This window comes from Barbus barbus (genome assembly GCF_936440315.1).
Source record: "Barbus barbus genome assembly, chromosome: 18".
In the NCBI taxonomy this organism is placed as follows: domain Eukaryota; kingdom Metazoa; phylum Chordata; class Actinopteri; order Cypriniformes; family Cyprinidae; genus Barbus; species Barbus barbus.
The window spans coordinates 29,169,048-29,192,119 of record NC_136746.1 but is presented as its reverse complement, the minus strand read 5'-3'; the positions used below and the strand labels follow the sequence as shown (position 1 = coordinate 29,192,119).

General features: G+C 36.2%; 2 protein-coding genes across 3 annotated transcripts in view; both read left to right on the top strand.

The window, feature by feature from the left end:
• LOC306883857 (lysosomal-trafficking regulator-like) overlaps positions 1–9,774 on the top strand; it is a 90,783-nt gene extending 81,009 nt beyond the window's left edge. Inside the window, exons 49-54 of the mRNA XM_079439345.1 lie at positions 3,425–3,523; positions 5,095–5,234; positions 6,395–6,492; positions 6,618–6,774; positions 7,104–7,175; positions 8,006–9,774. Coding sequence (XP_079295471.1) covers positions 3,425–3,523; positions 5,095–5,234; positions 6,395–6,492; positions 6,618–6,774; positions 7,104–7,175; positions 8,006–8,144 — 705 coding nt within the window. The 3' untranslated portion in view covers positions 8,145–9,774. The remainder of the gene's footprint in view (positions 1–3,424; positions 3,524–5,094; positions 5,235–6,394; positions 6,493–6,617; positions 6,775–7,103; positions 7,176–8,005) is intronic.
• A 1,000-nt stretch (positions 9,775–10,774) lies between these two features.
• On the top strand, positions 10,775–22,563 carry LOC306884091 (guanine nucleotide-binding protein G(I)/G(S)/G(O) subunit gamma-4). 2 transcript variants are annotated; one of them, XM_079439745.1, is made up of 3 exons: positions 10,775–11,058; positions 12,704–12,811; positions 19,137–22,563. In XM_079439745.1, the coding sequence occupies exons 2-3, from the start codon at positions 12,713–12,715 to the stop codon at positions 19,263–19,265; spliced, it is 228 nt and encodes a 75-aa protein (XP_079295871.1). In that variant the 5' UTR covers positions 10,775–11,058; positions 12,704–12,712; the 3' UTR covers positions 19,266–22,563. The 2 variants fall into 2 exon arrangements, with proteins under 2 accessions (XP_079295871.1, XP_079295872.1); XM_079439746.1 differs by having other exon boundaries at positions 11,056–11,092.
• The last annotated feature ends 509 nt before the right edge of the window (positions 22,564–23,072 follow it).

Genomic DNA, 23,072 nt, shown 5'->3' with positions numbered 1-23,072 from the left:
ATGTACAAGGTAAAGTTTACTTAAAGTTTATTTATTAAGGGGCAGGATGTTTAAACTCGAATAACAAAATTACCTCAAGTTCGCTCTGTAGAACTGGAAGTCCATAAAGTCCTCTTTTTCCCAGCCATGACTTGCTCCACACACGTCGTCTTTTTCGTTTTTTTTTTTTTTTTTTTAACATCAAGGCATGTAATTAATAAAACTAACGCTACACGTTGCTGTTGTTTGCTAGCTACCATTATAGCGAGAGAACGCGGGTCACGTATTGATGACGTAAAACTCCGGACAAGTCTTCTTGAGTACGTCCGTTTTTATCGCGTCTTGACTGTCGTACAGTCTGACATTAAGACAACTGAGATCCTACAGTCTGACATGGGGATCATGTTCGTACAGTGTGACAAGCAACAATCGCAAAAGACTTTTAAAAATCGCACAGTGTGAGCCCAGCTTTAGTCAAGAGCAGTAAGAGATTTTCTTTCACTGTTGTTTGATTAATATGAATGGCAGACAGGCCGAATATTGGACAGCTTCCCCTTTAAGACTCTCTCTTAAGACCTGTGTTTATGAGGATGCTTGCAAAGACAGGGATTCTGACGCATAAAAGTGTGTTTATGTAATCGCTCAAAGCCAATAAAACGGCAAAAAAAAGCACGCTACTCTCACACAGAAACAGAGATGGTTGCATGTGTATATAGCGCTGCTGTTTGTGTTTCAGTGCTTAAAAATGCATGTCCATGCTACAGATGTAGTCCCTCGTTTAGGAACGAGCTCCTCGTTTGGTCCTGGCTGGTCGTTCTCTACCTGGTTGTGTCTCCCCTTCATGCCCCGTGGTGGCGTGAAAAGATCGCAGTCATCCAAATGATGAAAAAGTATTACGATAAACAGTGTATTTTGTGACACCATTAAAGAAACGATAAGCATAATATGAAACGATAGACTCTTTATTTCGTCCATCCGATATATATTGTCATATCGTACAGCCCTAGCTAGGTCTTTAGGATGTGCTGCAGTCGACTTTAGAGTGCTTTGACTCGCTCTTTGACAATACATGATCTCAACCATAATAATTAATGCAGTTCTTCATGGAAATAAACGCTGTGGTGTTGCATAACTTTGTCGAGACAATGCCACAACGAAAGCAGTATTAGTGTGTGCAACTTTCTTTGGACAGGCAGTGTACATACACTACTGTTCAAAATTTGGGGTGGGTAAGATTTTTCAGTGTTTTTGAAAGACTCTTATATTTACCAAGGCTGTAATTATTGCTTACAGTATAAATTATTTACTGTAACAAAATTGAGAAACTGAAAAATTTGAGAATTTTTACAATTTAAAATCATGGTTTTCTATTAGAATATCTGTTAAAGTGTAATTTATGAATTTTCAGCATCATTGCTCCAGTCTTCAGTGTCACATGATTCTTCAGAAATCATTTTAATATGCTGTTTGCTGTTCAAGAATCATTTCTGATTATTATTAGTGCTATTTGAAACAGCATTTATTTGAACTAGAAGTCTTTTGTGACATTGTATTTACTGTCACTTTTGATTAATTTAATGAATCCTTACTCAATAAAACAAATAATTTCTTTTTTAATTCTGATTTTGGGGTGAAATGTAAGCCGGATGTGGTCTGGATGCCATGTACGTTATGTCATCAGATGGTCTCTGCTTCATTTCTGGTTTGCTGCTGTCATCTTCCTCTCTGTAGTCTTAATTCATTACTTCAGACTTATGTGCCTCTAGAAGCTTGCGTTCTGCAAGTGAACATCGCTTTATTGTTCATCCCAAAGAGGCACAAAATCACTTTCACAGACTTTTTACATTCACTGTTCCCTCCTGCCCAGCTCAATCCGAGCAGCTGAGTCCTTAGACATCTTCAAGAAACGGCTAAAAACACATCTCTTCCATCTTTATTTGACACTCTAGCACTCTAGCATATAATAACTCTAGCACTCTCTATTCAAATTCAGTTTGATCTATTTGTAGACTTGACCCTCTAACTCCAGCACTCTCTATTTGTTTTCTGCTTGTTTTCTTAAAAAAGGCCTCTAACGCTATTCTATCTACTTGTTTTCTTTTTGATATATATATATATATATATATATATATATATAATCACACATATACAGTCCCCTCCATAAGTATTGGAACAGTAAAGACAAAATTGCTCTGTTGGCTGTGGAGTCAAGACATTTGCAAATATGATAAAAAAATGTATATGAGACAAAACTACAGAATGTAACTTTCTATTATTAGCCGTTTCAACACATACATGTTTTACCAAATAAAAAGATAGTCATTGTCATTGTCCTGATGCAATATGAAGCACTTCCCAATGAATCTGGTGGCATTTTCTTGAATATTGGTAGGCAAGATAGTTTTGTACCCTTCCAAATTCCTTCTGCTACTGTCATCATACATTAAGTCATCAGTAAAGTTGAGAGGGCCTGTTCCAGAGACAGCCATGCATGCCCATGCCATGACACCACCTCCACCATGCTTTACAGATGAGGCTGTATGCTTGGGATCATTGCAGTTCCTTTTTTTCTGCACATTTTTGCTTTCCCATCACTTAGATAAAGGTTCATCTTTGTCTCAACGGCCCATAAACACAGTTCTAAAACTCTTCTGGCTCACCTTTGTGTTTTTTGCAAACTCTAATCTTGTCTTTCTATTTTTGGTGCTGGTCAGAGGTTTGCATCTTGCTGTGTAGCATCTGTAATTCTGTGTCAAAGTCTCCTGAGGACAGTAGATTGTCAGAGCATCACCCCAGCTTTCTGGAAGTTGCTGGTGATTTTACAGACACGTCTTTTAGGGTCCATTTTCACAGCTTTTGTGATTTGTCTGTAATCAACTACTGTTGTTTTCTCAGCCAATCAGGTTGTTGTAGGTTGCTGGTGTCTGGTGGTTTCCAAACTCTTGATTTCTCCATGTCCTTTGTTTTTGCTATAGCTCTAATTGACTTCCTCTTTTATTTTAGCATCTAAATTGCTTGCTTTTCTCTCAAAGTCAGCTCCCTCATCTTCATCCTGGTTTGTGTGTTATGATCGAATGCAAGATTCAGAATACAGAAGTAATAGATATAACTGATACGACACATTCCCTGCTTTTAATATCTGAAGAATTAATGCAACAGGACACAGCTGATCACTTAGAAAGACCTGAGAGGCAACTGCTCCAATACTTATGCTCACATCAGATAGAGGGATGAAACTCTAAAAGTGCTGAACTTCTTAGCTGGTAAAACATCTATGTGTTGAATCACCCAATAATAAAATGCGACATTCTGTAGTTTTGTCTCATATTCATCTTTTAATTGCTCTTTTGTTGGTTTTAATTGCTTCTATTATTATTATCTGTAAGTCACTTTGGATAAAAGCGTCTGCTAAACGACTAAATGTAAATCTCTGCTCTCTCCTCAGGTAACTAGTTGTGCCTGGGTGCCGGACAGTTGTCAGCTGTTTACAGGCAGTAAGTGTGGAGTCATAACCGCCTACAGCAACCGCTTCACCACCACGATGGTATGTAACCATGGCAACTTGGCCCCCCCTCTTCCCCCACCCACGCGGCCGCCCACGTCCATTATCACTCCCTGTAGAGCACCTACACACACACACACACAGTATTTGTAGTGGCCTTGTTAGTTATCTCCCGGTTGCCCTAGAAACACATTTCCTGCAGCCCACAGGTGGGCTGAAGTCTGGGCGTCAGACGGCTCCTTCAAATGCTCTCTCATTTATAACGCAGGTGCCGTTCTGCTTCTCACGTTTGTTTAAATTAATCTTTCTGACATTAGGAGTATTTCAGTTCTGTCATCATTCATGTATGTTGTTCCAAACCTGTCTTCATGTCATCCGTGGAATGCAAAAGAAGATATTCTGAAAACTGTTCACGCCGCTCTTTTTCAAGACCAGAGGCTGTCAGAATCACCATAAAAATTATGAAAATGTTCATTTTTGAGTGATTTAACTCTTACATTCTACATACAGTAGACTTAAAGAGGTATAGATGCAGAAAAGACTTTAAAGGTAAAATAATCAAGAACTAATTTTTTACCCACCCCTTAATCAAAAGTATGAAATTAAATGAAGTCTGTTTTATGAGCATTATTTTTCATTACAGTAATGCACAGAATTATCATTTTATATAAAGCATGATATATTTTAATATATTTAGAAATTATATTTAATTGAAAGTGCAATCAAACAATATCACAATTAGTGTCAAGAGTTTTATTTATTATTTTTATGATTAATTTTTATTAATACTTTGAATTTAATTTTAAAATTTTGGTAATTTTGTTGCATTTTTTATCATTTTATTATTATTATTACTTATTCTTTTTTTAAACATTTAAATATATAAATTTTTATTTCCATTGTAGTTATTACATTTACAAGTATATTACAAGTTAAACTAAATGAAAATGAGAAATGTTGCCTTGGCAACTAGCAAAAAATAAAATAAGGTATTCTGAGGAGGATTCATTACTATAATATAGCGCATTACTATAATGCACAAAATTATAATTTTAAATAAATATATTCTAATGCATTATGATATATTATTTAATTTCAAGTGCAATCAATTTAATTTGATAGTGCCATTTGATATTTGATATATTGATTGATATATGTTTTAATATATTAGTTTTAATTGATTTAATTAATTTTTTTTGCATATATATATATATATATATGTATGTGTGTGTATAAGTTTTAGTTATTTATGTACATCAAGGTAAATGAAAGTGAGAAATTAAATAAGATTAAAAAATCTGTTTGTAAATGAGATCTAAAAAAATCTCTTCAAGACCAGAAGCTGTCAAAATCACCATATAAGTGTTGAATGTTCATTTTTGGGTGATTTAACTCTTAGCTGCACACTGCCATATGCTGGTTTGTTTACTCTGGACCATAAAAGCAGATCAGAATCATCTGTTAAACCGGTCTTTTAGCTCACTTCTGCTTATTGAGGCCATTATCCGTTCTCTAATGAGCCCATTAGCAAAACCCTTACCCTTTAGATCTGCGTGTTATTACAGTCAATCTCCATCGAGACGTGTGATGGTGAAGTCTGTTTATCCCTTCAGCCGACAGAGATGGAGGTGGAGACGCAGGTTCACCTGTACGGCCACACGGCGGAGGTCACGGGTCTGTTCGTCTGTAAACCCTACAGCATCCTCATCAGTGTCAGTCGAGACGGGACCTGCATCCTGTGGGACCTCAACAGGTCTGTGCTTCTGGCATCACTGGAGTCATTTCATATATTTATGCCTTTAACAGACACTTTTATTCAAAGCAACTTACAAAAGAGGAACAAAGGCTATTTATCCAACAATACTTTTAATAAACAATGCCAGGTTAATTATTTGTCGTGACGTATTGTCAAGTATGGTGACCCATACTCGAAATTGGTGCTCTGCGTTTAACCCATCCAAGTGCACACACACAGCAGTGAGTAGTGAACAAATGCATGCACACACACACACACACACACACACACACACACACCGTGAACACACACCCGGAGCAGTGGGGCAGCATTTATGCTGCGGCGCCCGGGGAGCAATTGGGGGTTCGGTGCCTTGCTCAAGGGCACCTCAGTCGTGGGATTGAGGGTGGAGAGAGCGCTGGACATTCCCTCCCCCCACCTACAATCCCTGCCGGCCGGAGACTCGAACCCACAACCTTTCGATTACGAGTCCGACTCTCTAACCATTAGGCCACGACTTCCCCCTAATTAGACAACTAGGATGCATATTAAGATATATTACAGGAGTATAGATACAGAAAAGACATTAAAGTTGGCTTGAATTACTGAGACAATTTTGTGCAGAAACTATTTTTGCTCAGATTTCACTTGTACATTTCAGTAACCCATTGAATTAAACCTGAAATGTTTAAGTAGGAAAACAGAAATGGTATTTTCCTGTAAAACGTGCTCTTATCTAATTTACACTTTCAGAAAATATTTTTATAGTGTAGATAAGACATTCAAATTTTTATAAGAAAAAGCCTGTTTTTTCTTATAAAAACCCTAACCCTCAAATTCTCATTCCTGTAATGCGCAAAGTTATAATTCTATATAAAAGTATGTATTTTATTGTATATTTAAATATTATTAGAGTGAATCTACTTATGCATCATACAGAAACTGTAAAAATTATTTTTGGAGTTTTGCAAGAAAATACTATTTCAGTCACGCTTCATTTCTTTGTAATTATTTATTTATGAAACTTTCTAGTGATTTATGATTTGAAAGTTTTTTCAAAGTAAATGCTACACCACTTTTTTCAGTGTATTTAAAGTACTTTTACATCATAGTAGCAGTAAATCACTTTAATACAGTATTTTCTTTGAGAAAATGAAGATTGTGTTTTTTGTGTTTAGGTTGTGTTACGTACAGAGTCTCACGGGTCATAAGAGTCCAGTGAACGCAGTGTCAGCCAGTGAGACGACAGGAGATATCGCCACAGTGTGTGATTCTGGTGAGTTGTGTTTCCATGTATAAATGGTTCAATTACAGTATAAACCAGCTGCTAAAGTTGGTGAAATAGTGCAACTGTTTGTATAGAATAAATGGAATCATTTCATGTTCTCTTCGTGTGTGCAGTGGGTGGAGGAAGTGATCTGAGGCTGTGGACGATCAACGGAGATTTGATTGGTCACGTTCACTGTCGAGAGATCATCTGTTCGGTGGCGTTCTCCAATCAGCCGGAGGGAGTGTCGGTCAACGTGATCGCTGGCGGACTGGAGAACGGTGTGGTCAGGTAAACATGAAGCCACAAACTCTACACTCTTTAGGAAAAAATATTGATTTACTGATGCTCTAATTTAAAGAAACAATATTTGTTTGATTATTTCTCTTGTAGTAACTTTGGAAACAAGGTTGGATAGTTGAGTTTGACAAAGCATGACAAATGCACAACTATTTGTGTAAAAATTAAATGCATGTAGAAGGATTCCAAAAAAAAAATAGTGGTTACAAATAAAGTAGAGAGAGATTTTTTTTTTTAACTCTATTTATATGTATATTAAGATATATTAAGAAGATTCTCATCAGTGCTTTCCTACCTTATTCTGAATCATCATATTTCAGGTTGTGGAGCACATGGGACCTGAAGCCAGTCAGAGAGATCACCTTCCCAAAATCCAACAGGCCTATCATAAGGTACACACTTTTACCTCTTATAAGACATCACACAGATTTATTCTGATCTGCATTAGAAAGGTTACATGCACCCATATACTACCAGTCAAAAGTACTGTTTTTGAAAGAAGTGCTCGCCAAGGCTGCATTTCTTTAAACAAAAATAGTATTTGTTGTGAAATATTATTACAGGATAAAATAACTGACTTTTATTGTAATATATGTTCAAATGTAATTGCTGTGATCAAAGCTGAATTTTCAGCATCATTACTCCAGTCTTAAGTGTCACATTATCTTCAGAAATCTTCATATTTTTTTGGAAAATAAAATATATTTGTAAAAACCGTGATACACAACCATTCAAAAGTTTGAGGTTAAAGAAAATCTTTAAAAAAAAAATCAATTAATACATTCAGCAAGGACGCATTAAATTGATCAAAAGTGACAGTAAAGACATCTTTAATGTTACAAAAATAAATGCTGTTCTTTTGAACTTTCTATTCATTAGTCCTTGAAAATAAAATGTATCACAGTTTCCACATAAAAATGAAGCAGTTTTCAACATTTATAATAATCAGAAATGTTTCTTGAGCAGTAAATTAGCATATTAGAATGAAGGATCATGTGGCACTGAAGACTGGAGTAATGATGCTGAAAATTCAGCTTAAATCACAGCAATAAATTACATTTTAACAGATATTCACACTTATTTTACATTGTAATAATATTACACATTTTTACAGTGTTTTTGATCAAATAAATGCAGCCTTGATGAGCAGAAGAGACTTAAATCTTAATGGTAGTGTAAGTGTCCCGTGGTTAATGATGTTTCCTGCTGTACCCTCTCTCAGTCTGACGTTCTCGTGTGACGGTCATCACCTCTACACGGCTAACAGCGAGGGCACGGTGATCGCATGGTGCCGTCGAGACCAGCAGCGCTTGAAGCTGCCCATGTTTTACTCGTTCCTCAGCAGCTACGCTGCAGGCTGACCCCGCGTCACCTCGCCCCGTTACCCACACCGGACGGATGCTGATAGCGACCCCGCCGACCGAGGAAGAGGAGGAGCCCCAGCATGCACAAAGCCCCGCCCACGATCATCACAGAACCCGCCCCTGAATTGCCATAGGAACGGACGGCACTTAAAGATACTGTACCATAAAGAGCAGGGTCTCATGAGGCAGAGCGAACGCAAGCCTTTCCCCGCATCATTTCTCCTCGTCTGTTTTGACTGATTCATGTAGAATTTGTGTTGTTTGATTTTGAAAGCTGCTACAATCTGGTCCACCCAGACTGAATGTTTGAAGGCCTTTCCTTTTTTTTGTCCCTCGTCTCACCCACCCATCGCCATCCTGAGTATAGAAATCCCGCTTTTGAAGCCAAACCAGACTGCAGTCATCTGAACACTACCGTCTGTCTGCGCTCCTGCAGAAACTACATTCATGATCCACGCGGCAGCTTTTAAGCGGGAAGTTTAAAAACTCGTGCATGAGTGACATGCAGCGGCGTAATGAATGTGTGCACGCAATGCCTTCTTAAACTTCATCCCTCATCGACAGACCGCTGAAATATTTACTCTCAAACAAGGATGAAAGCCACGGTCTCAACGTCTGGTTCTTGTTCATCACTTGGGACAATTGGGACAATCTTCTGAATGTCAAAGGTGGTCGTTTGTCACTCGTCAATCACCGACTGCTAATATTTATCCTGTGCTTTTCCATCTGACTTTGACAGACACAAACGTCCCAGTTACCACATCAAATTCATAATAGTTCATTAAAAACATGTTCTGCTTTCTTATTTTCTGTTCTAGTTTTATGTTGCATGTTATGATCACTTAAACATTATTTAACATTGGCGATACAATAAAAGGTTTAGTCAGATCTACCTCTTTTACAAATAAAAGGCAGATAAAATTAGAAATACTTCTGGTTACAATAAAAACAACCTGTTAATTGTACAAAGACGACACTATATCCCTAAAAACTACAATTCCCTGTCAGTACAAAAGGTTCAGATGCTCTTGAAGTCTTAAGTGTTGACAGCCTTAAATGTGCAGGAAGAATAATTGAATTTGAGTCCACCATCTAAACATGATCCAGAATGTTGTTTGCTTGTTTCCTGTTCTGTATTCGAGTCTTACATTACAACTAATTTAATTATATTGTCTTACATTTTAGTGTTTACCAGAAAGGGAATGCTTTTACCTTTTCCCCCATTAGTACTTTGTTTTTCATTATTCTCAGAAATATGTATATTTCAACTCTCAAATGAAGGTTTTCAGTCTGTGTAAATCCAGAAAGACAATCGGCTAGTTCGGGAGCCCTGTTATGTTTGTTTTTTGTTTTTGAATCTATTTTTCATGCTTGCATCACATTTATCTCTTAATTATTGTGCACAGTATTGTCATGTTTGCGTTCCCTCAGAAAGAGATTGATGTTACTGTCAGATTGTTTGACATGACTATCACGAAAAGGCTTATTGTTATCGTTCTGTTGCATTAACAGTGGTTTGTGTCATTTAAGATTGATATGTTCACCAAGGCCTGGCTGGGACATTTATTTCCTTTTTCTTTTTTTTTTTGTATTTATGAAATGTAATAAAGTCACCTATATATAATATAAATATAAATATTCAAGAAATTTTGATTGATTGTTGCACTTGTTTCTTCTGTAAAGTGTTAAAAATAGCTTCCAAATGTTTTAGTTTTTTCTGCAGGGATTTCATAGAAGAATCTTTTAACCATTGTTATTAATATAAAGAACACTTTACGGAGTTAAAGAACCCTTTTTTTCGCTTCAAAGAACGGAATGGAAAGGTTCTGTGGATATCTTCCTCAGTATTTCATTTTTTTTAATTCAAATATCTAAACATTCTTAAATCAAGATGCATTTATTTGTGTTTATGCTTAAAACAAGTACAAATATCTGCCAACGGAGTATGTTTTCCTTTTGAATGAAGTGTTTTTCTGAGCCCATTGGCAGATATTTGTTCTTTTAATTATAAACACTTCATTCTGATGAAGATATCTGTATGAAGTCATATTTTCAAACTCTGAAGTGTTGCTAATAGTAATAGTTGCTAATATCTTAAAAAGTATTACATTTCCTTTCCTGCAGAAGCCCTGATTCATGGAACCACATGCCAATAAAGAGCCTTCATTTTATTCTATATTGTTCAGTTCTAAACTTCTAAAAAAGGATCCAAAAGAGGAATTTCATAGCGATACCACAGAAGAACCACTTCTGGTTCCACAAAGAATCTTTCAGTTCTTAAAAGAACCAGTTTTCTTAGTGTAAAGAACCTTTTACTGTATAGTGGGGGGAAAAAGACCTCTTGATTAACTTTATTTAGATGAATGTAAATGTTCCATGGATGTCATATGTTTCCTACAATCAAGAACCTTTATTTTAGTCTATATTGCTCAGTTCTATCAAAGTGGACTATCAAAATAAAGTGTAACCACTTTCATTATATAGGCTACAGCTTGTTCCATTACTGAACTAGTATTCTCTTCTATTCAAGTTCCCAGCTGTCTTTGCTTATTACGTCACAGCGCGAGTGTTTCGGAGGCTGTGACGTCACCTCGGTGACTGGGAGACCCGGTGATGTCACATTAAGCAGGGAAACCTCACGTGCCTCCGGTACGCCCTGCAAAACCCGAGCCCTAGCGATCCGAGCGTCTTCTGATATTAACGCGCACCCTCCGCGTCCGGCGGGCTTCTTAAAGGCGCAGCGACACCTGCTTTTGTGCGTCACATGAGGTTCCCCTCGCGTCTCACCAGCACCGGAGCAGAAAGGCGTTTAACGGCGTTCGGCGGATGAACCGTGTTTGAGGTGTTGCGGGTTTTTCCTCGTCGCGTTCGGGTGGAGTCGAGCCACATACTGAGCAGTGACACACTTCAGGTGGGTGTTCGCACGCGCTCGGGTGCTTCAGCAGGTATTTGTGCTAATTACCTTAAACTGCGTTTCCTGTTCTGTTACTTTAGAACGTTTTTGTATCATTCGCTGCGCGTTTGTTACAATTCCGGCGCGAGCGCGGCTTAATGGGTGACGGATTCGCTTATTCTGGAATTTTCACGCGCTCAGTCTGAAGCGATGCGGGATGATGATGATGGATGGATCCCGCAGGGTGTTTTTGGGGGGAATGATGCTGGAAGCGAGTCTCTTGGGCGTTTGATTCCACCGCCTTTAAATCGAAACGGTCGGTTTGTTAGGATCGTCAAGATCCGTAATTCACCAAATGGCCTTGAATGAACGAGTGGAGGAATAATAATCACGACCCTCGTGCGTTTCTGCTAGATTTCATGTCGCCTACAAATGATGAGCATTATGATAGCTAAAACAGCTTTGGGTAAATCTGGTTTATTTCTATGATGCTGAATTGTGAAGCATGTTATTCAGTCAAACGCTCCAGTGCTTCTGGCCTTTATTCAGCATTGGTGTGGCTTCATGACTGTATGTAGGCTACATGAGCTTCAGAAACGCCTTTTTAACCTCATCTTCTGATGCTGTTGCTGTGTAAAAGAAACCTCTTAGCTGCTCCTCTGACCGGTTGGACAGGTATTATTGGAGATGTTATATCACAACATTGGCATCTTGAGAAATGTTCACGGAAATGAATAAAAAAATAAAAAAGTCATGGGCATTTCGATAATGAGCACATACACATCCAAACACTGCCGTAAGCGAGAATGTTTTTAACGTCTCTTCTGCTCACCAAGGCTGCATTTATTTGACCAAAAATGTTGTAAAATTGCTAAATGTTTTTATAATTTAAAATAACAGACTTTTGTTGTAATCTACGTTAAACTGTAATTTATTTCTGTGATCTGCAGCTGTATTTTCAGCATCATTACTCCAGTCTTCAGTGTCACGTGATCTTCAGAAATCATTCTAATGTACTGATTTATGATCAAGACACATTTCTGATTATTATTAATGTTGAACACAGTTGTGCTGCACGATATTTTTGTGGAAACTGATGCATTTCATTCTTTGATGAATAGAAAGTTCTAAAGAACAGGAAAATAATTGAAATAGAATTCTTTCATAACATTAGAAATGTCTTTACTGTCACTTTCGATCAGATTAATGCATCCTTGATTAAAAAAAAATTAATATTTTGAATAAAAAAATCTTATTCCACAAACTTTTATTGGTGTGTGTGTAGAGCTTTTTAATTTATTTGACCTTTGTTAAATTTTAACCTCTTGAGCATCTATGAGTTTGTACTTATTATTTCTGTCTAATTGTCTATTAATTTGTTTTAGTAAAAATGTTAGTGCTATATGATATATATGGTACTGAATAATTACAGTCTTCACATACAATGGTTTTTACTTGATACACCAAGGTACTCCTAAGAATACCATGGTACTACACTGGTGTAGTTTTTGTTAGTGTGAGATCTAATATTGTCGTGATTGCCTGGAGTTGAAGTCTGACCTGCAGGAGTCAGATGTGCTGTAATAATACAGAAGCAGGCGTATGTTGATTTCCTGAGCTCACAGACTCTCAGGATCTCATCTGGTGTGTGTTTTGTGTGCAGGACTCAATCATGAAGGACGGAATGGCCAATAACAGCACCGCCAGCATCTCTCAGGCCCGGAAATCCGTGGAGCAGCTGAAGATGGAGGCCTGCATGGACAGGATAAAGGTCTGTGTGTTTTAAACTCATCAAAATCGACCGTTTAATTCACTGGTATGGGCTCAAGAACACATACGGTTTTTATCACAAGTAAGAATCTTTTATAGAGTTTCCTCTTGTATGGAACAGTTTGAACTGAATTTAAACGAATGTTTGATTCATTTCGGTCCTAAAATAGCAATTGAAGCTGCTATGCAAAATTGTTATTTATTTATTTTATTGTTTGTAAAAGTATTATATACAATTCACTGAAGTATTATTGTTATGATTATTTTATTCTTTAGTTTGCCATGCATAGCCTTTGATGCTGATGTGGCACTAAATAATAAACAAATTAATCAGTGCAAGTTATTACAAAGAAAAAATACAAATATGTTAAAACAACAAGCACGACTATCCCTTTTAACTGATGTCACTAAAGATGTATAATATATATATTCTTGAATATCCTGTTTCACTTAAACTACGTCTGACTAGGGAAGTAAAAACACTTCATGTTTCATGTTGACTGTCATTTTTTGACTGTCATAGGCCATTTATTGGTTGAGTCAGAACAGATCAACTATTTTAACCCACCTAGTGTACTAAAACAATCATATTTATGGTGCAGATTTGTATTGTAAATCAATGGCCTGCTTGCAACAAATCATATGCCATCATGCATGACGTGATGACCGCAGCATCTGGAGATGTTTGCAGTGAATTTGTTTTGTTGTCTCCTCTAATGTGCCCAGAAGACTAAGCAAGCTCTTTAAGGAAGCATAATGTGTCCATTAGCTTTAGTTGTGTGGTCTGGCTGAGCGTTTAGCCTGTAAACCCGAGGGATGAGAGACGGAGCGAGTGTTTAGAGGAGCACAGGCTCAGCTGTGGCCTTTAGCTGCGAGGAAAGATGGATTGGACTATTCTGCAGAGGTTTCTCATCTGCCTGCTTCAGCATCTTCCTGCAGATGGCAGATATTTTCTGACTGACATCAGATATGACATCTGCTTTTAACCACTGGGAAATATTTTGGGAAGCAATCTATAGGTAGACTGATTCTCAATGGAAAATCTGAATCAACACACACAAAAAAATTATAATCATTGCAAAATTCCTAATGGAGTCTCTACTGCTGCGTTTAATATTAAAATCAACTAGAAATAGCATTTACAACCTGTATTTACTCCTGATGAACATGTATCATTTCTTACATGCATGTGTTTTTGTGTGTGTGTGTATGATATTATGAAGCGCCATACAATGATATAAAATGATTTTAATAGTTAACTAAAACATTAAAGCATTTTTGTTATTTAAACATTAATGGAAATAAAATATTTACATTTACACAATATTTTATTTTATTAAGTATTTTAAATGTTTATATTAAATAATTACATTTTTCAACAACTTTTATTTTCATATAGTTTAACTTGATGTACTACAATAATAATTTTTAAAAATTATATACGCATTTAAAAAAAATTAAGCTGAAAAAACATTACAATTAATTCAAAATATTGATAAACACTATATTATTTCAATGATACTAAAATAACATTGAGACACACACATGTGTTTATGATGTATGTTTTATTTTTCTATTTATTTGATTTTAATAACTTCCATTGAATCATTCACAATAAGACCAGGCAAAATGTATTAAAGTTAATTTTGATTGATGTGATAGTAAGTTGTAAATAAGTGTGAGGATTGTGAATTTGTGGTAAGTTAACACACAGATTCTCACAGTAATCCGTAGAAAGCTTCTCATCATCTGACTGCTGTCTCATGTGCTCGTGTCTCGCGGCGTCTCGTCCTGAAGCTCGATTATGTCCCACTTAATAACACAACGTTTGTTTTATCACAAAGCAAAAGGCATAGGATTAAACAGGATTGTGGGAAGTGAACTTTATAGTGACCTGCAGGGGTTTGTATGAACCAGTGAGCAGTGAAAGACAGTTCAAGAGAAAGATGCGGTTCTCTAAATCATATTGAGATGTTTCTGTGTGGACGAGAGCGAGTGGCCCGTTTGATTGGAGGCTCGTCGTGTTCATTAATTCCTCAATCACAGTGGAATGTGATATGTGTTAATTAGTGATGCTCGTGTGCTGTAATTACAGACTCGCAGCGGCCGGACGGAGCTCACGGATCCTCTGTGAATACTGTAATAGTCCATTAGGGCTCAACATGACACAATGTTAATTTACACGCTTTACCATGAAACTTAACAAATGACACTTTAAAACCATGTCTTTTAAGTTTGGAATAATTTAGATTTTTATGTTTTTGAAGGAAGTCTATTCTGCTCACCAAGGCTGCATATACTTGACTAAAAAAATATTAAATATTTGTCAAATATTATTACAATCTCAGCTGTTTTCTATGCGAGTATATGTTAAAATGTCAATTTTCAGCATCATTACTCCAGTCTTCAGTGTCACATGATCTTCAGAAATCATTCTAATATACTTTTCTGAACATTTCTGATTATCATCAATGTTGAAAACGGTATATTTTTGTGGAAATCATGAGACACGACCACTAAAAGAAAAAAAAAAGTTATTCAGCTATTGACCAAAGGTGACAGTAATGTGATGTTTTTGTTACAAAAGATTTCTCTTTCAAACAAATGCTGCTCCTTTGAACTTTCTATTTCTCAAGGAGCACTAATAATAGCATAAAGAGTATTTTTTAAAATATATTTTTAATATATATTCAAATAGTAATATTATGAAATATTATTACACTTTAAAAAAACATCTTTTCTGTTTTACTGGATTTTTGACTAAATAAATACAGACTTTCAAAAACGTTCAAGTTTTACACATTATGAATCTTTTAACGAGATAGACATATTCTGAGGACACCTAAGACCAATATTATGTGAAGTTTCAGCTCAAAAATAATTTATTAAAACATCTGGAAAAAGTCATTTTGATTGATGTCAGTTTGATTAATATTATTATTACGCAATAAAAAAAAGTGATTTCTGGAAGAAAAAAAAAATTATCGGTTTTTGCAAATGAACTCTTCATACATACCTTATATATATATATATATATATATATATATATTCCAATGTGTTTCAAGAAATGATTATGGTGTATGTCCAAAAACACATGCTATGGTATATTTAGTTTCTCTCATATGTGTGAGAAGATGGGAAATGTAGTTTGTTTGCTCAGCGTGATGTTTGTGTTTTTTGTACCATCTGGCTGTGAGTGTCACACACACGGCTGAAGCTCCTGATTCCCATCCAACAGCTGCGTCTCTCTCATCATCAGCTCTCAAATGAATCAAACTCTTTACTGGACCACACGCGCTCGTGCTCCTCTGAGAAACAACACATAAAACACATACCGCTGACTGCATCACTGAATCATTTAGTTTCATATCAGTTTTTACAAAGTTTCAGTTGAACTGAACCTAACCTTCTGTATTGAAAATATTATAAGTAATATCAAATATTATATTATTTTTGCATTACCGTATACTGACCTAAGAATAATATTTCAGCAAAAACGTGTTTTCTATTAGTTACAGAGCGATTCCAGAGTCACTCAATAAAAGAATCACATTGCTGCTTGTTTTTGACAGGTTTACTTTAATAATTAACATCACCTTTGCGAGTATGACGCTCACTCGGCTTAGCAGAATTTGAACAGGGACATTAAAACACTTAACACTTTAATGTTGCTTAAGGTACCAAGATTGTAAAGCATATGCTATGTGCAGATACGTACATAAGCCCAAAATGTGAACGCAGTGCATTTATTTACCTGTTGAACCCTTATGCATGAAAACAGTGATATTACAAGACCACATTCTTACTAATAAAGCATACTGTGTGCAGAAAAACTTTAAATAATAACTTTAAATACTGTCTGTCTTAATGCATAAGTGTTTTCTTCGTTTTTCTAAAGGGAGGATTTAAAGGGCTTTTAGCATCACTGTCTTACTACATTAAACCAGCATTTTAAAATACTACAAAACTGTACCAGGGATCTCATTTTAAAGGGATCTCATTTTAGTTGTCATTTGTTGAAATTAAGATAAACATACAGTGTGCTTGTGTCTGTTTGCTCATGTGACCCACAATCTCTAATTCTCCTCCGTGGCCATGGAAAAATGAATATTTACAGTGACCACAATTATACGTCATACGTTTCCAGCAAAGGATGGACTTCTGTCAGCTTGTTGAACAAACAGTTTATTTGGATAATCTACCATATGACGGCTGAAGCAGCAGTGAGCGTCCAGCGGCCGACACTGTTTTCACGCTAATCAGATCGAAATTCAACTAAATTTAGGATAAAAAAATCGAGTTATCATGCAAAGTGATAAACTAGCTTCTCTCCCCTGCTAACTATCCAGTGAAGAATGTGAATATTTAACTGAAAGTCAAAAACAAGACAAAAGATAAGCAGCTATCCGCATTAATTTCAGCATTTGTAGCAGAAGGTGATGCTTCCAGAATGGCAGCGTGATGTAGCTTCACATTCTCTATATCTGGAGACCAACCAGCAAATCATTAATACATTTCAATTTTTTTTATACGTTTATTGGAAGTATGGACATTTCACAATGTTTTTTTTTTTTTTAAGGAAAATTGTAAAAGTTTGTATTTGGAAGCTGTTGCTGTGAACCACGTCATGCAGTCAAAGGATCTCCATACAAGAGAAACAGATGATTGTTAGGCTTCAAAAACTTCAAAAGCAGCCCAGGAGTTTTTGAAGTTAAAAAAGTGGATTATTCTGCAATGGCCGAGTCAGTCTCCTGATCTCGACCCGATTGAGCTGCATTTCACTCGCTGAAGACAAAACTAAAGGCAGAAAGACCCACAAACAAACAGCAACTGAAGTCAGCTGCAGTAAAGGCCTGACAAAGCATCAGAAAGAAGAAACCCAGTCTCTGCTGATGTCCATGAGTTCAGACTTGAGGCAGTCATTGCCTGCAATAAATGTGGGACTGTGTATAAAAATGGTTGTAATTCCTAAGCATTTTGTCAATTTCATCTTGGTTGTTTCATTTTAATTCTATTCTATTAGGAAAATTGTGTCAGTGTCCATATATATATATATATATGGACCTGTGTGTGTATGCTGAATAATAAATAAGTTTGTATTTTTCTCAGACGTTTTAAGATCAGAAAGAGGCTGTATGTTTGTGCTTCACTCTGGTCGTTTTAGGCCAACATTCTACAGAGGGGCCTAGAAATATCAGTGAACATAATGGACTGTGATAAATGTCATGCTTTGGCATGTTTATTCAGCATGACATTTGCAGACTAAAATCTTTCTCTTTCAAACTTCTTTTTTTTTTGTCTTTGCATAGACTAGATATTTATGTACAACAGCCAGCTAATGCTGTAAAACATGACCCAGTGCAGTTTTCTCAGAGTCTGTCCCTCTACTTTGGCTGCTGATGGAGCCGGAGAGGAGAGGAGAGCAGATACTGATGCTCATTAAGTCTCTGATGGTCAGTTATAGAGCTAAGCACAGATGAGTTTCATGTGTGTTTGCTGAACTGCAGTGTCCTGGATGATCCAAAGCATTGTAATGTGATATGGGGGAGAAAAAGTAATCGGAAAATTACTTTATCAAACTACCAGTAAAATATTTTTTTTTTGTTTGTTTGTTTTTTTTATGTTTTTGAAACTCCGCTCACCAAGGCTGCGTTTATTTAATGCAAAAATACAGTAAAAACTGTAATATTGTGAAATATATGTAAAATTATGAATATATGTAAAAATGTAATTTATGACATTTTCTGCATTTTTACTCAAGACTTCCATTGTCACACGATTCTTCAGAAATCTTTTATGGAAAATAAAATATTACATATTTTTGTGGAAACCATGATACACTGCCATTCAAAGGCGAATAAAAAACAAAAATCATACTTTTATTCAGCAAGGACACATTTAAGAAAGTAACAGCGAGAGTAAAGTCATTTATAATGTTACAAAATATTTATTTATTTCAAATAAATGCTGTTCTTTTGAATTTTTTATTCATATTTCCACAACAATATTCGGCAGCATAACTGTGTTCAACATTGATGATAATCAGACATGTTTCTTGAGCAGTAAATCAGTATATTATAATGATTTCTGAAGATCATGTGACACTGAAGACTGGAGTAATGATGCTGAAAATACAACTGCAGATCACAGAAATAAATGACATTTTAACACATATTCACATAGAAAATTGTAAATTGTTTTAAATTGTAAAAAATATTTCAGTATTTTTACTGTATTTTGATTAAATACATGCAACCCTGGTGAGCACCCAGAAGAGACTTCTTTTAAAAGCTATGCCTAATCTAAACCCCTAACTCTGTCCTCAGGTGTCCAAGGCCGCGGCGGACCTGATGGCGTACTGTGACGCTCATATACGAGAGGACCCGCTCATCGTGCCTGTCCCGGCGTCAGAAAACCCGTTCCGGGAGAAGAAGTTCTTCTGCACCATCCTCTGAGGCCGGGCCGGGCTGCAGGTTCTGCCGTGAGGTTTCCACGTCCCTGGCTACTGCCGTTGAGCTGTGTTTGAGTGGCAGCCGCCGCATCTGTTGACGGTCCGATCCCTCCTGGACGCCTGTGGGGGTTTTTAGGGGGGAGTCAATTAACTGGCAACCCGGTCAGAGCGTCTCATGTCTCGTTAAATAGGTTTGTTATTGCTTCATAATTAGAGAACAGCCTTTCTCACTGCTTATGGGATGAGAGATTTGTGTTTTAGTTTCATTTTGACTCATTTCTCATGCCACAGAGGATGTGAAACCCTGACAGGTGGCCGTTTTCTAATGTATTTGGACATTTTTATAAACTTAAGCTATTTGATATGTATTGCTGGTCAAATGTTTGGACACACTTGAGCGAATCTTCAAAAAAAGCTTATGCATTAATAATTGAAATATTTTTTTTTTTACTTTAAACCGAGGACAAAAACAACAGAAGTCAATATAATAATGGTTACCTATGCATCCATACATTAATTATATTGATGGAAATATGTCAAATTATGAAGTCATAAACACAATCCATCTTTCCTGCTATTTATTCGTCCGTAGATTTAATAAAAAAAGTCATTCTCTCCATGTTTTGAATGATTGAAATTAGTTTTGTTGACAAATTGTGACTTTGTATGAATTTGTTTACAAAACTTGAATTTGATTAATCATTTTAAAACTTGAATTTGATGAATGTCCAAAACGAGAAAGAAGAAGCTCAAATATAAGAGAGATTTCATTTGCGTTGCATGTTTTAATCATTATTCCCAGACTCCCATTTGTTTTATTTCCTAGGTTTCACGACTATTGTCTGTTTTTGCATATTAGTTGTAATAAAAAATTATGCATCCGATCTTTTGACTTTCATCTGTATTTAGAATTAGATTTCTTATGTTATTGAATTTCTTCTTTTTATTCAATAAAGATTCAAATCGCTGCTGAAAATTCAGCTTTGCATCACAGGAATAAATTACATTTTAAAATATTTTCATAATCAGATGTTTTAAATTCTAATAATATTTTACTGTAATTTTGATCAAATAACTGCCTTCTTGATGAGTGTAAGAAATAATAGTCGTGATAAAGAACGAGCGGATGTGTCCAAACCTTTGACTTGTAGTGCATCTCTAATGCATTTTCATTTGAATGATTTCCCATCTCTCCCCATTTTCCGATAGGATGATATTTTAGATATTTTTAATCAGCTTATGTGAATCAAATCTTATCCAGTTTCCAAATGACATCGTGATAAACAGAACCGGAGACCTCTGAAAAGGCCTCCTCAGCATTTGCGACATGAATCCAGCTTTCAGCCCTTCAGACCTGAGATATTGAATCTGAATCAGTTCAGTTTGAGCTCAAACACTGGACAGTAATCCTCATGCTGGTTTCTGGGAGGCGTTTGCCCTCGAGGTGTCGCCTTGTGCGTCTGTATGAGGTCTCGACTGTATAGATGTGTTTTCTGCCTCATCTGACATATAAAAACCGAGCATTCACCTTCATACAGACAGTATTCAAAGCTGAAGTATATCATTTCTCAGTTGCAAACAATTCGAACAGTCTACAGTCAGAGTGTTGTGCTGTGTAGGGAGATCAAATGAAGCACTTATAAGTGACTCTACACATTAAATGAGAATTTTAAAGAAATAGTTCATCCAAAAATTAACATATGCCTATAATTTACTCACCCTCAGGCCATTTGAGATGTAGATGAGTTTGTTTCTTCATCAGATTTGGAGAAATGGGTCTCAGCACTGGATGCTCTGCAGTGAATGGGTGCCGTCAGAATGAGAGTCTGATAAAAACATCACAATAATCCACACCACTCCAGTCCATCAGTTAACATCTGGAGAACACAAAAGCTGAAACAAATCCAGCTTTAAGATGTTTTTAACTTCAAACCGTTGCGTCCTGCAGTGAAAACCTCCATCTCCTGTTGTCTCTCACATCAAAATCCAGCCGCATATTTGTTTAGAGCTGTTTTGTCTTGTAAACAGTGCTTGATCTGTGCAGATTTCTCCCCTGATTCATCTTTTGGCTTCTCAAGATATTAGCTGATGGACTGTCGTGATTATTGATATGTGTTTATCAGCTGTTTGGACTCTTATTCTGACGGCACCCATTCATCCATTGATGAGCAAGTGATGCAATGCTACATTTCTCCAAATCTGATGAAGAAACAAACACATCCTAATCTTGGATGGCGTGAGGATGTGTAATTTTTCAGCAAATTTTCATTTTTGCCTGAACTATTCCTTGAATATAAAAAAAAAATGACACATCACCTTTAAATTTAGAGTTAAATTTAAATGCCCTTTTTATTCAATGAAAACATCTTCCTCAAATCTCCTCCCCGCTAATGATTTCTTCACACTTTCTGAATGGCCTTACTAACACTGGCATGGTTTTTGAGTTGATTTGTCTGATTTAAACAGCAAGGCCTTTGACTGAAATGCCAAACGGAGAGCCTGCATGTGTGTTCACCTGCTGTGTGTGTGTGTGTGTATAGAGAGGTGGTTTCTGAGTGCCAAGTACTGTGACTATGGCGTGTCCTCTACACTGTTATTTCACAGGCTTTTTCCTATTCAAAACAAACAAACAAAAAAAGCACAATGTCAAATGTTTTTCTTTATATCGCTGTAATTTTAGTCTAGCCTTTGCTAATTTATACGAAACCAAGTGTTATTATATCTACTGCGCAGCACCTGATTGAGGTGTTGCTTGTGTAACCTGTATTAAAGCCCCTTTAACGTGTGCCACGGTGGACGGAGGGTCTTTTTGACACTCAAACGTATCTTATATCTGGAGATCCACCTCGAAAAGTGCACAGATGTATATTTAAACTGCTAACATTGCATGAGATCGCCTTTAAATTCAGAGAAAACAGAGTGTGTATGTATGGTGGGTATTTAAAATGATATTGTGTTCTAAACGCTTAATATTTACTTTTATAGTAGCACTAATGCTCCATGTGTTCAGTGAGATGTGAGAGTTTTCCAAGCGAATGAAATGGAGTCCAGCTGATTTCTACAGAATTACGGTACAATTAAACCCCAAAATGTAAATGAACTTTTAAATAGTATTATTATTATTATTATTCTAAAAACATAACTTGCATGGACTGATTACCCTATTTAAATATTAGAGATACCTTGTAACTGAATCAATGCTTAAATGTATGGATTTGTTGGTGCTTTTCTCTTTTAGAAGTCTGAATGTTTAGATCTGTGCAGTTGTACAAATTAATAAACATTTAAAACTGTCTGCATTCAATATTTAGTGTGCCTGCTTGCATTATAAGAATGATATGCTTGATTTAATATGTTTGCTCTGACATTAGCATATAATATTGTGTTCAAGGGAGACCCCTGGCGGCGCAACGCAGTATTGCACTATATTTCTGTGATTATAAAATAAGACACATTCATGACAACAATATTTATGTACGTGTAAATCGTTCTCTTGACACTTTCTGCTCGTGTTTCAGAAATGAGACCCAAGAAAATTAGCACATTAAATAATTTAGCACACGTTTTTATCCAAAACGACTTACAAATTAGAACAATAGAAGCAATATATATATTTTGTCATGTAAAATAGATTTATATATTAATAAGATTAAACACGAATGCACTTTGTATTGTTAAAAAGAAAAGTCAATCGCTAATTTGACATTAGCTTCATGGCAGCAGGAAACTTATTGAACTACTTTTCCCAGAAGGCACAGCGCGTCGACAGCTCCACTCCTATTGGCTGCCTGAGTGTTGTCGTCATCAGCGT

Bases quoted from the DNA above. Each gene is read 5' to 3' on its own strand.
- LOC306884091 (XM_079439745.1), top strand. From the start codon at position 12,713: ATGAAGGACGGAATGGCCAATAACAGCACCGCCAGCATCTCTCAGGCC. The intron at 12,812-19,136 runs GTCTGTGTGTTT...CTCTGTCCTCAG, and splicing joins CCTGCATGGACAGGATAAAG to GTGTCCAAGGCCGCGGCGGA.